Here is a 14,307-nt window from a genome sequence, read left to right as displayed (position 1 = left end):
CGTATTTGCGCAGAGTTCTCTCTGCTGCGTTTGGTCAACAGTTCTCGTGTCCATTTCCCCCCTCCTTGATAGTCTATAGCCTATCAATGAGTGAGTTTAGTTTTACGCCGCACTCAGCAATATTCCAGTTATATGGCGTCGATCCCGCTAGTCGCCTCTTACGACATAGTCACCTTTTATGGTAAGCATGGGTTGCTGAAGGCCTATTCTACCCCGGAACCTTCACGGGTGAGTGTCAATGAAGTTATGATTTTTATCACTTTCAAACATGTCTTGTGCTTGGTTCCTCTTGATATAAATCCATGAATACAGTTCACACCGTTCTTGATTATTCCTGACACAGTTCTTGATCCCAGAATGCTTGATCCCTGAATTACAAATCCCTGAATTACACGTCCTTGAATTCCGTGTTGTAATCCTTCGAGTCTCAATCTGCGTCATTCCATTCCAGTGGACATATGTTTTTATTGACCTAGTTATTACATTTTGGAGCAGACATGAATTACTCTGACATATGCATCAGGTCCTGGGTAGGTCTTCACTATTGTCCCGAGCTTCCATTGTCCTCCAGGAGTGTTTGTTGAAATGACCAGTACAACATCTTTTTCTTGCAAGTTTCGACCTTGTTTATTCCACTTCGGCAAACATACCCGCATCCATCTTTTCCAGAAATGTCGCACAAGTTCTTGAATCCTCCTCCAGCGTCTTCTTGGGTTGAAGTCGGGTGTATCTACACAATCAGGGGCAAATATTCCCCCAGCTTGTCCATGAATGAAGTGGTTTGGTGTCAGTGGTTGTTCATCTTGAGGGTGAGCTGACTCGTATGAGAGAGGCCTGTAATTTATGAGAGCTTCTATTCCTGCCAATGCTGTTATCAAATCCTCATTTGTTACATCACCCTTGCTGAGGATGGCATAGATGGCCCGCTTTGCTGCTTTTATCATTGTCTCAAATATCCCTCCAAAATGAGGTGAGTGTGGAGGATTAAAGAAACATTTTACTCATCTATTTGCAAGAGATCTCAAAACAACATCTTGATCTACTTCTACCTCAGTATGAGGATTCTTTCCTGTCTCAATAGTGCCAATACATGCCCATCCTAAAGGAGTCCTTCTTGCAACTGGCTCTCCCGGGTTTCCTTTAACCTCTTCATATGAGCAATGCAAGTCTAAGTGGTCAGTACCTATCAATCAGCAGAAATCAACAGATGGATTTTTCCCTTTGTTTGGGAATTCAGTGTGCTGTAAATGACGCCATTTGTTCTTATACTTTTCCCTATCAATGATTGTCTGATTGTCTGATTGTCATGTTCCCTGTGACCTTTGTTGTTGTCAATGCTGTTAGAGTTGTATTTACAGAACTATCCATACTTTGAAGTCTAACTTCTACAGGTTTAGTTTCAAAAGTTTCCATTTTTCCATTCAATACATTCACAGATATTCTCTGTAACTGTCCTTGCAGACCTAACTCTGCAGCTACATCTGCATTTATGTAAGATCGTGTACTAGTGTCATCTAGAAGGCATTAACAGTGACACGTTTGTTGCCACTTGACAGTATCACTAGTGCAGTGCGAAGTGCCATTGCTGCCCTCTACATTTGGTAAAGTGGTGTGGGACCTTTCACTTTGATCCTTTTGAACATCCTCAGTATCACTGACATTCTCAGGGCATTCATTTTCTATCCTAGACCCTTTTGACATTTTGTCATTCCTACCATATGTGTCACCTTTTTTGCTGTGAAGCAAGCTGTTGTGGTAGTTCTTATATCCACCAATTCCACATTGTAACATCCGTTTACATGTTTTACTACTATGGTTTCTACCCAGACAGCGGAAGCAAAGGTTTGCTTTCTTTGCAGCATCCCATCTGTCAGTAATGTCCATGGCTCTAGAGATATTACATCTCCAGATTTCATGATGTTCTTTACAAAGACTACAGCTTCTTTCCTTGCTCTGGGATGTGTTACTTGATTCTATGTTTGAACTAACGAATGTACATGACAACGTTTTCTTTTGATCTGACTGGTGAACCTTTGGTTCTGACTTACCTTTTTTTTAACAACACCACGAATTGATTCTGAAGCGATGGTGAGGAATTCTGCTTCCTGTATAACCCACGTTCTCAAAGCTCCCACAGACTCTTGTCTGTCATTTTCAAAAACCCATCTCTGATAACGTGCAACCATTGATTCCATCATCATCTTAAGGAGACTAGTGTAGAACAAACCATTTCCCAACTCTTCAATTCTGTCATTTTCTCTCAGGTTGACAACAGCAACATCTAAGATGTCTGCAAACCGTTCAACATCTCTAGCAACACCTTCACGAATAGGTTTGAAATTGTTCAACTCTTCCATATGAATAGCTATCTGACGTCTTTTACCACCATGTTTTCTCTCTAACCTATCAAGTGCAACATCATAGGCAACCGCACTAAGGCCTAAACTTTCAAACACCTACAGTGCTTCACCTGCTAGATACTGTCCCAACTGCAGAAGCTTATATACCAAAGTTGCTGGAGACTGATGTACACGTCATGAAAGCGGCCTTCCAACTTTCATATGTTTTCACATACCCATGAAACATTGGTATTGAAACACGTTTTAGCTGTTTACACATGTCATTACCAACTGCAATGTTTTGATTTCCTCTATTTTCATACCTACCTTCATTGGGATTTGGAAACTCATATTGATCTTCAGTGTCACACAAAGCCTCGGCACTTCCCATATTTCCACATACTTGGAATTGTTTCATAGAATACCCTTTCTTACAATTATATTTCTGCTCTCTTGTTACCTTCATATTTCTATTGGACATTCGTCTCTTTTATCAGTAACTACAGTTTGACCTTTTGGGGTTTCAGGCTTGTCATCACCTTTAAAAAACATGGACAATCTATGGCTAGAGAGTGAGCACGTGCTTGTACCACTCTCTGAGTAATCCTGTGCTAGTTCTATCACTTCAGAAGTTTCAGCTTCAAGTTTTGATATTTCAGCATCAACCTTCTTCACATTATCTATATCATGCGCATCTGTGTAAGCTTGTGTAAGCTTGTGTAAGCCTGTGTAAGCATGTGTAAGCTTGTGTAAGCTTGTGTAAGCCTGTGTAAGCCTGTGTAAGCTTGTGTAAGCTTGTGTAAGCTTGTGTAAGCCTGTGTAAGCTTGTGTAAGCCTGTGTAAGCTTGTGTAAGCTTGTGTAAGCCTGTGTAAGCCTGTGTAAGCCTGTGTAAGCTTGTGTAAGCTTGTGTAAGCTTGTGTAAGCCTGTGTAAGCTTGTGTAAGCTTGTGTAAACTTGTGTAAGCTTGACCATAATATCCATGGCTTTCACCTGTAGTGAACTAACTTGGTCAATACCTTCCCTAATTGCATTTCGTGTTGACATATTTTGTTAAATTAGAGTATTCAGCTTATGTTTTCCTTTGGTGAAGGCACATTTAGCTTTTGCTTTTTCCTGTTTAAGGCTGCGAATATGTTGGTCCAGTACTTGACCTTCTTTTGGAGGTTCCATTTTATGTGTCCCTGACACTGATTCAGCCATAATGTCAATAATAACCTGATCACACACTAAATTTAACAAAATTCAACTAAATTTCAAAATATTATTCAAACTCTTCTGTTCCCTATTCATAAACTACAAACTAAATTCAACTAAATTTCAAAATAATAACCACGTCCTCTGTCAGAATGTGACTATTGTGGTCAAGTGTTTAGCAGTAACCAGAACTTACAACGACATTTACACGACAAGAAGTGTCCTGAAATGGAACAGGATGATTGTGATGATGATGAATCATTACGGAATGTCAACAAAAGGAAAAGTAGGATGGCTTATCTCGAAGAGCAAGGTATCCGGCAAATGTATTCACGTACACGTGAGCTGAATAGAGATGTACTGGATGAGAAACGCCAGCTGTATACGAAGAGAGGTTTTAGTGAGGACGTAATCAAACCAGACTGAAAAAAAATAACCTGGATCGTGTTTAAGGAGACGTGTGCTCGCTTTATTACTTGTTGGTACCATATGCAGTGGGGCCCAAAGACACAAGGAATATTAACAGAAATCTATATATCTTTTATGTTTCTTAATGTGTGGTACCCACCATTAGTCACAAAGTGTGTGCCAAGTGGATGATCCCCAGAGAGTTGTCCATTGAGCATGGGAACATACAACTATTTACACCAATTATACTGATGCGTTGTCTGACACTTTTCTAATGGAAGTCTAAGGAAGCGCACGCACACAGCAGCTATAGGACAGAGTAAAGTTAGAACAAAAGCTATACATTAGTATATGAGCATATTCAAGTTATTCATTTATGTATGTTTTAATATGTGTTATCGGGAGGCACTCATTCAATCCTATTTAGCCAGAGCAAATTCATAATTCCGTTCTAGTAACACTATGAGCGGATTCGTACGTATACACTCAATGCTGTCTGTCGCCAATGTAACAGTCGACAGAAACATGATAGCCCCTCCTCGATAGAGCAATGTGGGTCACCACATGCTTAAATGCAGCCTAGCCAGGTGTTTAATTAGGTCATTGAGCGCCTGAGTGAGTTCGATACTGTACAGTGATTGGTCCAAATGAATGGCGTGATGTGATGGTGTGATGTGTGATACCGATTCCCACTGTGGGTACGCGGTTATCGACTTCCGTGAAATGAGGTCACTCAGGTGTTTGATGACGTCATTTTTCCTGCTATTTACACATATATACAACACACAACATACTCACATCATGCTGAAACATGAAACATAATGACCTTTATTCGATTGTGATGTATTTAATACACGAATTAGAGCTGAGTGTGGACTATATGTTCACATTGTTTCGAAGACCGTTGTAAGTCTAAAGTTATCAAAACGTTCGAAATGTATTGAAGTGTGAGTGATTTCTCCCCAGTGGAGGAGGGTAGTCTGAAGGACATCCTGAGTGTCCTGATGCTCGCCAGGGATGAGGTTACGGGACAAACACTCTCCAGGAAACAGCTCCGTGATCACGCCATGTTTTTCTTTGCTGCCGGGATTCAGGTAAATTACTGGTGCATATAAACTTAAGTTCGGGGGGCGCAATAGTGAATGCAAGTTATAATACTAATTCTACCATGACTTAAGCAAATACTTGATTGTGATTGGTTAGTCAAAGTCATTGAGAGGTATATAATAAGGTTATGTACCTCTGATTTTCCAGCACATTATGAATTTGTTTAAAATCTGATTAATGCGGTTATGGTAGAATAAAGATAAACGTAATGTGTTGGAAAATCAGGAGTATATAACGAAATTATAATAGCTCTAAATTGTGTACGCTACTCATTCGGCTTTAAATCGGTTATATTTATTTGTTTGTTCTTGTCATAGAAAACATTTCCACCTTAGAGAAATGTTTGCATCTTTGATAATCTCCAGGGACTGGAATACGTTCCGATAAGTAACCTCGATGCATCTACGGTTCGTCCCGTTAATTGTAATACCTCCCATTGCTGACCTTCATCCATCAGGTGTCAACGCTGGATTGCTGAGTGTAATATTCACCAGGTTCATTTCAGGTTCTCTGGTAAACAGAAATGTTTAGCCGTGGAAGGAGTTCTCACGCATATATTTTCTAAGGTTTCAGACCTGTCAGCTTGATTTTCTCTTAAAGGACCACTAAACTCATTTTTTTGGTATTCTTTTTATCACTGCATATGAAAGACTTATGGTTAGTCATAAACGAAACACCATTTTTTTTCTAAAAAAACTTGTGGTTAATTAATACCAAGCGTTTAAAAGTTGCTAAAAAGCCGTTTGCTTCTCTCTCGCCCGCAAACGCCCGCCACCAAAGACATGTCGATTTGTTGTGTTGCCGTCAATTGTTCCTTGGGATCGGGTGATGGTGTCACTATGCACAGATTTCCACCAGACTCCGTAGTTTGTGCTTAAATTGGTTGTTAGTGTGTGCGAAGTGAGCGTTGTGGAAGCCTGTGGTATATACTAAATCGGATGGTTCGCCCCCTGCCACGCTCCCAGGATAGAAAATGGAGTTTAAGTTTCATCGAGTTAATAAAATCAAGACTGCATACTACACATTGTTGACCAAAAGGATTTTGTATGGATATAACGCTTTCTTCCTCGGAAACGAGGTTTTGGTCGAAGTGACAATATCATCGTAAGCAATATTATATTGACTCCTTATATTCACCGCTTCCAAGAGTGAAATTGTTATGTATTAACAATATTAAGCAATGTCATGTAAAATCCTAATGTCCATCAATAAAATACATATTTTACTACCAGTAGAAAGTAACTTTGATTTTGGAAGTCGGTGAAAACAAACTTAAATGAGCATTCATCCTCACACAAGGCGCCGCCATTTTTGAAACGTGAAGTCACGGGCTAAAGTCCGTTAGAATTATTGAGATTATGATTTGTTCTCATCAAGTTTGAAAATCAAAACTACTTTTTACTGGTAGTTAAAGATGCATTTGAATCATGGCCAAAGGGATTTTGAATGACACAACATTTAACATAAGGACTTTTTCCAAGGAAGCAAGGTGGGGGGTCGAAGTGACATTTATATTGCAAGCAATGTTATATTGACCTCCACCTCACTTCCAAGATTGAAATTGTTATGTTATAAGCAATGTCATGCAAACTCCTACTGTCCATCAATAAAGTACATAGTTTACTACCAGTAGAAAGTAACTGGCCTTTTGTAAGTCGGTGAAAACAAGCTTAAATAGCTAGCATTCATCCCAAGACAGGGCTCCGCCATTTTTGAGAATCGTGAAGTCAAGTCCATTTGAATTAATGCGATTATGTATGGTTTGTTCTCATAAAGTGAGAAAATCAAAACTACATAATTATGTATTTGAATCATTACTAAAAGGAGTTTGCATGACACAACCTGTAACATAACCTAGGCGAGGTCGGGGTCGAAGTCAAAATACTGCGAGATAAATTTCTTCACTGACTAAATTTACTTGGTTTGTAACGTTCACTCAATATACGTCTTTATACTTTATACTTAATCCCAATTACTTTATAATCATACTTGTATGCATTTTGAAACTTAACAAAAAGAAGCGATCTGCGAATGTATAACAGGAATGTAATATGTAGAGATTTCATAGTTTTCCTATATGAATCATAATTCGCACGCACGCCCTAGTGTATGTCGTCTGCATCATTACACTTAACGAAGAAAACAATGATTCTGTTGAAAGCTACGACAACGTATTAAAAACAAATATGCAAATATTTAAATTAAAGTCATAGGGGCAATGTCAGGCTATTACCTTCATCGAGGAATGTATCCATCAATATCCACAAAAACAAGTTATATATAATTCATCTACAGATTTCCCAACAGATGTGTCTTTTAACAGTCTAATATACGAAAACGTGATGTATCGTTTCAGGTTTTTCACATTGCTGTATAGTTTCACTGGTTACCCAAGATAGTTCACCTGGCAACTAATTGCATAATGTGTGGCATTCTTTTAAGAAAGTTATTTAGTTAGCGGCGGTTAATCCTTTGAAAGAAGGGTGTTGTTTTACATAGACACGGACACGACAGAGTGTATTCAGTATAGATTCGTAATTGTACATACATAAACTCTACCTTTTGACAAATCCCCCATTTTAATCCCCATAAAACTAATTAATCAATCAGCGTGTTATCGGTTAATCCTTTGATCGATCCAGACAAAAGAAATGCCAAATGGGGGCCTTTGTCGGGTAATCTAAGTGGCGTTAACACTAATTATACCGGTTATAAATTCATTAACTGAGCATCAAGTGAATGATAACAAATAACGTGTAGGTTTATACCACCTAACGCGGATTACAGCCTAGCGACACCAAGTGATTTTGACAGAATCGTCTATAAAAACAAGGGTTGTAACTCGAAAACTAGGCAAAGCAGGAGACAAAACTAAATGATAGTAGATTGTGAGAACATACAGCTTTCATTTTTCTCAACAGCTTTCGCGATTTCAGGTTTGTACAAACCTGTAAACAAAATACTTTACCCCTGAAATGTAGATGACTACTGCACAGACCCTCATTTCTATACCCACTATTACGCCACGGAGATTGGTTGAAATTTCGTTTGCGGCTGAGAATTGTGCACTGTTGAGAAAAAGGTTCGATTTAAGGTAATTAAATGTCGAAATGAGCATTTTTAATGACTGGGTTTCATTTATAACGATGTCAGCAAGTGATGTTGCATTTGTACCCTATTAGAGTATATGTGACCTTTTTCTGAGTCGCAGAGCTATAAGCGTTCGGGGCTGTAGCCGCCATCTTTGTTGACACTGGCACGTTAGCTGCTTATCTGATTGCCTTCTAACAAAGGGAGATAATACATTTATCGGGCCGAGCCGTAGATGCATACGGTGTTCTAGTGGAGATTTATTGGAACACATACCCTAGATATCATCGAGGATGAACGTTTTGTTGATAGACTTTTAAATATTAATAACAATACGATAACTGAGGTTACAACTACAACCCCTCCCATTTTTTACCCAGAATACAGCTACTTGCATGTCCTGGTGTCTCTTGGCACTGGCCACAAGACCGGAAATACAGGAACGAGTCAGGTCAGAGGTCACCAAGCACTTGCCTCCCAGAGGAGAGCCAATCATAGACGCCCATCTTCACGAGATGAAGTATCTGGACTGTGTAATTAGAGAGACATTAAGGTGAGAATTACGGACATTTCTTGACGCTTTATATAGCCGACGGGTTGCAGGCGAAGGTAGGAAAACTGAGTAAGGCGATCCCTTATAAAGCAAAGAGAAAGCAAAAATAATGATATGCCAGTGGGGGTTGAATGTGTTTTGGGAAGAAATAATGGTGATATCGGTTTCACAGATTATATGGTCTCTTGTTTCACCCTTTTTCATACTCAACACTGCTGAGAAGAACGATAACTCTTTACAAACTTCCTGTACTTTTATCTCAGCGTTAAACGTTTTAGGTGAGTCAGTCATGTACTTGATAAAGTATCTTTGATGCACGATAGGTAGAGATACTGTGATCAAACGTCAGAGAATCAGTAATACAAGACTGGCGGAGTGGTTTTGATCAAAGATTGCTACAGACAGCAAATGATAGTTTGTCATCATATTTGGATGATTAGTCTACAAGTTAACATCGATGTGTAGTATATGATTAATGATCGACAAATTATACACAAACATTGATACAGGGTCTGTGACACCACATTAGCAGAGGTCTGCAATCATACTGCGACAGGTAGCCTATAGTCTAACATCACAAGAGGATCTGTGTTCCAAGATTGGTGCAGGGTCTGTGACCCAACAAAATTAGGAGGTCTGTGATCCAAGTCATCAGATACTAACAGCAAGGCCTGTTTAGTAACGACCTCCATGGGTCCATCGTGCAGTATGACCACAATTTGTATTAGGATACTCCCATACTTATTACGTTGACCCTACCACAGCTTACTGACCACCACTCGTGATCAACGTCACGTGACAGAAGTAACAATGTCGGCGCTGTTTTTGCCAGGTTCCACCCTGTCATCACCAACTACAACAAACAGGCCGTCAAAGACGACACCATCAACGGATACAGCATTCCTGCTGGCACCATCGTCACTCTATGTGTGGAGGCACTACATAGGTGGGTTCCTACGCTGTGACTACGGAGGCAATGATTAAACGTTATACCAGCCATGTTCAGGCATTTCTGTCAATTTCTAAAATGTTGAATTTTTTTGTTTTCATTTGAAGCCTGACTTTGGATATTAAATATGCATTTCCAATTTATTTGATGTCTAGGTAGCACATCTAAGGCAAGAAACTAAATCTGCCGTCAAATATCATCATAAACATCAATAGTCTAAAAGAATTCCAAAATGTATTTTCACCAAAGCTGTTCTATCTGCCGTGCCTGTGTCTGTGTCCTGGTCTGTGTGTGAAAGAATGAATGAATAAATGAGTCAGCGCTTGGCTACCACTCAAGATTGCTTTAGTCGTTATGACATTATTTGACTTAAATTACTTACAGAAAATAAATAGATTGCATAATGCAAATTAAAAGTAGACACATTGAACATTTCACGTATGTGGTTCGAAATTTATGTCCTATCGCAGACGTCACCGAAGAAATTGTACTACTTTCGCATCTCAGTTTTACATCGATGTTGGTATTTCTGCCCCAAAGTTTCTGGACAGTTGTTTGTTTATGTAAATCAATCCCAACGACCAACTTACGATGCTGATTTGACTTCCATTTTTATTTTTGTGTGTGTGTGTGATTTTGTATTTTTCAGAAACCCCGACAACTGGGAGGATCCTGATGAGTTCCAGCCCGAAAGGTTCTTACTCCAGGATAATAGTCCAGAGAAAAACCAGAAATGGCGTCCGTTTGGAGCCGGAAAGAAGATGTGCCTTGGCTACAAGTACGCCATGATGGAGATGAAAGTGACCTTGGCCTTGCTGTTGCGTGACCTCGAGTTCACGAAGGATGACACAGACTACGGCAGAAGGAAATGCATCACAATGTTCCCTGATCCACCACTGACGTTGCATACGCAACTGGTCGAGAGGCCAAGGTCGTGTCCGAGGTAGAAAACATGTTTATGAGTCAGTACTTTCAGTAAGGTTCAGGTTTGTAGTAATTTCAATGAAAACATTTGGTATGTGTATCTCGAGTTCAGTATTTTGGCGATGTATTTTTTATGTTACCTCGGAGATACATGATTTCATTTATTTACAGTATGGTTCAAAATTATTGAGAATAGCTAAAGCATTTCATATTATTAAACGAGAACAAATCAGATAAAATTGAATGTATTGTGAAAGTGAACTGACCTTTTCATGTTGTGTAGGTAACAATTTAATATTTTATCAAGTCTCCTTGAGCTTCACGGCACAGTCTAAGACGGGTAGGCATACTTCCTATCAGAGAGGTTAGTGTCTCGTGAGTTATGCTGTCCCAGTATCGGACCACTTCTCTCTTCATGTCTTCAGTTTTTGTCAACCCCTTTTGATTCACACATTCCTTCATCATCCCCCAAATGTTCTCAATGGGATTTAAGTCAGGACTATATGCAGGAAATGGTAATGCAGTCACATTTTTCTCCTGAAACCACTGCTTGGCATGTTTTGCGGTGTGTTTAGGATCATTATCTTGCTGCAAAATCCAGTCATTTCCATAAAACACATGTGCACTTGGAAGCAGAAAATTATCTAATATGTTAGTGTAGCGTTGACTTGTCAGATTTCCCTCAAACACACACAGTGGGGTCGTTCCTAATAAGGATATCCCTCCCCATACATGAAACTTTGGGCTGTATTTAGGTCGGCGATACAACGGTGCTGACGCAGACTTTGTCAATATTTTCACATTATTGGGATATACCCATATTGAGCTTTCATCAGTAAAAATCACATTTTCCCAGTCAAAGTTTTCATGTGCCAAACACCACTCAACACGCCTGTCTTTATGTTCTTGTTTCATGAGAGGAGAAAGAATTCCAGTCTTTTTCTCCCATCCAAGATCAATCAAATTTCTTCTAACTGTAGATTTTGATACAACTGTTGATCCCCTTTCTATCATTTCATACCTGATGTTGGAGATGCTTGCCCTTTGCTTTTTAGACGCTAAAATTCCCAGCCGGACGCGATCTGAGAAGTCCAATTTTCTGGGTCTCCCTGCTCCTTTCTGATGCCCAAAATCCTTTCACTCTTTAAAATTCTTCCTAATCCTATACACAGTAGAAAGAGGAGTTCCTGTTCTCTCTGCCAGTGTATTTACATCATCAATTCCTTGATTACACAACTCAAAAATCAACCTTCTTTTATCTTCAGCAGACATTGTTGACAGTGCTGAGGAAAATGACGTCTGCTACAAATTCAGGGGAGGTAACTCTAATTGTACTATACTCAGTAGGCCAAGATGAGTTACCTCCCTTATACCATTACTTAGTTTTAAGTATCAGTGAATCAGTTGAGGTGTTAGGATAGCTCAAAGTAAGAAGAAAAATTCTCAATAATTATGAACCAGACTATATATAGAGCTAGTGTATTGTTTTTATGAAATGCGGCAATCGTTGTCAAAACAAGTGCCTGAGTCAACCAAGCTGTGACAAGCACCAAACACTTGTCAACCCATCTTGAGTAACTCAGCTTTGTAATCTCCTGATGTTTCCAAGGTAACACCCAAGGTGACACAGATTGCCTTCGCTAAGATTTTTTCATCGATTTGGGTCAAACTAAGGAACTGCATCTTATGAAAACGCGTTTTCTAATGACCTGTTTACTTTGTGTTTAACAAACTGCTACTGCAGTTTGCATAAGAATCTGGGTATAAAATCATGTGTAAGTCACTTTGAATTTATAAACCAACTCGGCCCAACCTCATGTCAGTTAAAGGTTTTAAAATCCGGGTACAAGGTGACAGTTCTAGTACTGTCCTAGGTTACAACTGTTACATCAGGTTGAATCGAGTCCTCCCAGGTTGCCAGTGGTGATTAATGAGGAATCGGTTGATGAAACTGTAAAACCTTTCGGCGGCCATTTGAGTGCAGACACAGTTTGAGTTGATTCCGAGCTTCAGCAAATCTGGGACTGATTTTGGAAGATACAAATACTGAAAGTACTTTTCGTCAAACCGATTAACCAGGCAGCGTGTATATATAGTATCGCATGTTTGTATGTACATGTATGAATGTGTGAGCACGGGCAGGTGCGTGCGTGTCTTTGCGTCTGCGGAGTTATATAATCGGAGCATTGTAATCAGACGTGTCTACATATTGACAATGCCTATATAAATAATCTTGTGAATGTGTTTTTTTCAGTTTTAACATTGAATAATCTTGTGAGTGTGTTTTTGTTTTCAGTTTTAACATTGTAATCTCATCGAGCATTTCTTGCAGAGGAGACTGATGTATGTGACGCGCCAGTCGTTTTGTCACGGTATTGCCCGGAAGGAACAGCATTACTAGCATTATTTCTTTTACATTTCTTCATGATGTGATATTTTCCTTAAATTGAAATTTGCACTTGAATAGGTTGACTGTGACATTTGAGTCCTGTTTATTCGCAATGTTTTGTTTATTTACAGTTATATAGCTACTGTTACATTGTTACAGAGATTCAATATTTTATTCAATAACTCATTATATGTTATGGTGTTATGTTACATGATATTAGATTTATTAGGACATAAACTTACCGCTATTGCTTCTACCAAAAGTCCGTGCCAAAAGGAGGCAATACTTGCCTATACGCCTGTGATAGAGTTCAGTTTGTCATGACAGTTTTGCAAAAAGAAAAACAGATATTGCTATGTGTAAAAACAAAATGAAACAATGTTGCTTTGCAAGTAAAATGTTAACAAAAATAACATTTGATGTTCCTCACCGCTTTTTCACAAAATCAAAGGCACGTTGTGTTTGTGTAAATGCACAGAATGCAAATCAGCAGAAAATGTTCATGATTGAATTTACACGAAAGATTTTACAATTGTACCCACTCCACTACAGTTGTTTCTACTAATAGTTGAAAAACGGTGACTTTGAAAAGGGTTCATCTTTGTCTGAAAGCAAAATTTTATTTCAACGTTTTTGGGGCATACAAATCACTTTTATTGGTTTATTTCAGCATGGTCGAAAATAGAACATTAAAACTTCTGCAAAAGATGCATTTCACCTATGCATTTGATAATTTTTTTCCGCTGTTTGCATAAAGCTGTGTTGTAGGCTTTCATATAAACTAATACCTTCTAACATATCTTTGACAGTTTGAAGTAACTCAGTAAGTATAGGGAGGTAACGTGTCTTTTGGCGTTTAGTGTATGCCACCCCCACCCCCTACCCCCCACCGTCATATTGCTGGGATATTGCTGAAAGGGGAGTAAAACTAAACTCAGTCAATCAATACAGTACCGATAGAACCTAGACCTGAAGTGCCTATGTACATACCTCAGTAGTATAGGATTGACATATCGTAGATAATGCCACACCTGTAGCACAGATCGACCATGTCCCTGTGTATACATTCTTAGGCACCCGGGGGCTTCAAGTTGACATGAACATGCAAGATCTGTATTTTCAACAATTCAAATAAACTTGTTATATTTCGTTGTCTTTTCTGATATTTTGCTAACAAAATGATATACACCCTCTGCCATATAACAAGATTACACATTTTACAAAAACGCGTGTTGTATGTGTTTTTGCAAAGGTTTCTATCAGTGACATGGCCGTATCACCTGTATCACCCGTACCATCCATGTCACGGTGGAACATCGGATATTCAGTGATATCAGTGTGTTATTCAATAAA

At 39.0% G+C, this 14,307-nt stretch overlaps 1 protein-coding gene across 1 annotated transcript in view; it reads left to right on the top strand.

The window, feature by feature from the left end:
• LOC137258131 (uncharacterized) overlaps window positions 1–14,096 on the top strand; it is a 33,138-nt gene extending 19,042 nt beyond the window's left edge. Inside the window, exons 9-13 of the mRNA XM_067795695.1 lie at window positions 4,909–5,036; window positions 8,520–8,692; window positions 9,525–9,638; window positions 10,291–10,584; window positions 12,898–14,096. Of these exons, the coding sequence (XP_067651796.1) occupies window positions 4,909–5,036; window positions 8,520–8,692; window positions 9,525–9,638; window positions 10,291–10,584; window positions 12,898–12,907 (719 nt within the window). The 3' untranslated portion in view covers window positions 12,908–14,096. The remainder of the gene's footprint in view (window positions 1–4,908; window positions 5,037–8,519; window positions 8,693–9,524; window positions 9,639–10,290; window positions 10,585–12,897) is intronic.
• The last annotated feature ends 211 nt before the right edge of the window (window positions 14,097–14,307 follow it).

This window comes from Haliotis asinina, chromosome 12 (genome assembly GCF_037392515.1).
Source record: "Haliotis asinina isolate JCU_RB_2024 chromosome 12, JCU_Hal_asi_v2, whole genome shotgun sequence".
Taxonomy (NCBI): domain Eukaryota; kingdom Metazoa; phylum Mollusca; class Gastropoda; order Lepetellida; family Haliotidae; genus Haliotis; species Haliotis asinina.
The sequence above is the reverse complement of the archived record's forward strand: the minus strand, read 5'-3'. Positions and strand labels throughout refer to the sequence as shown.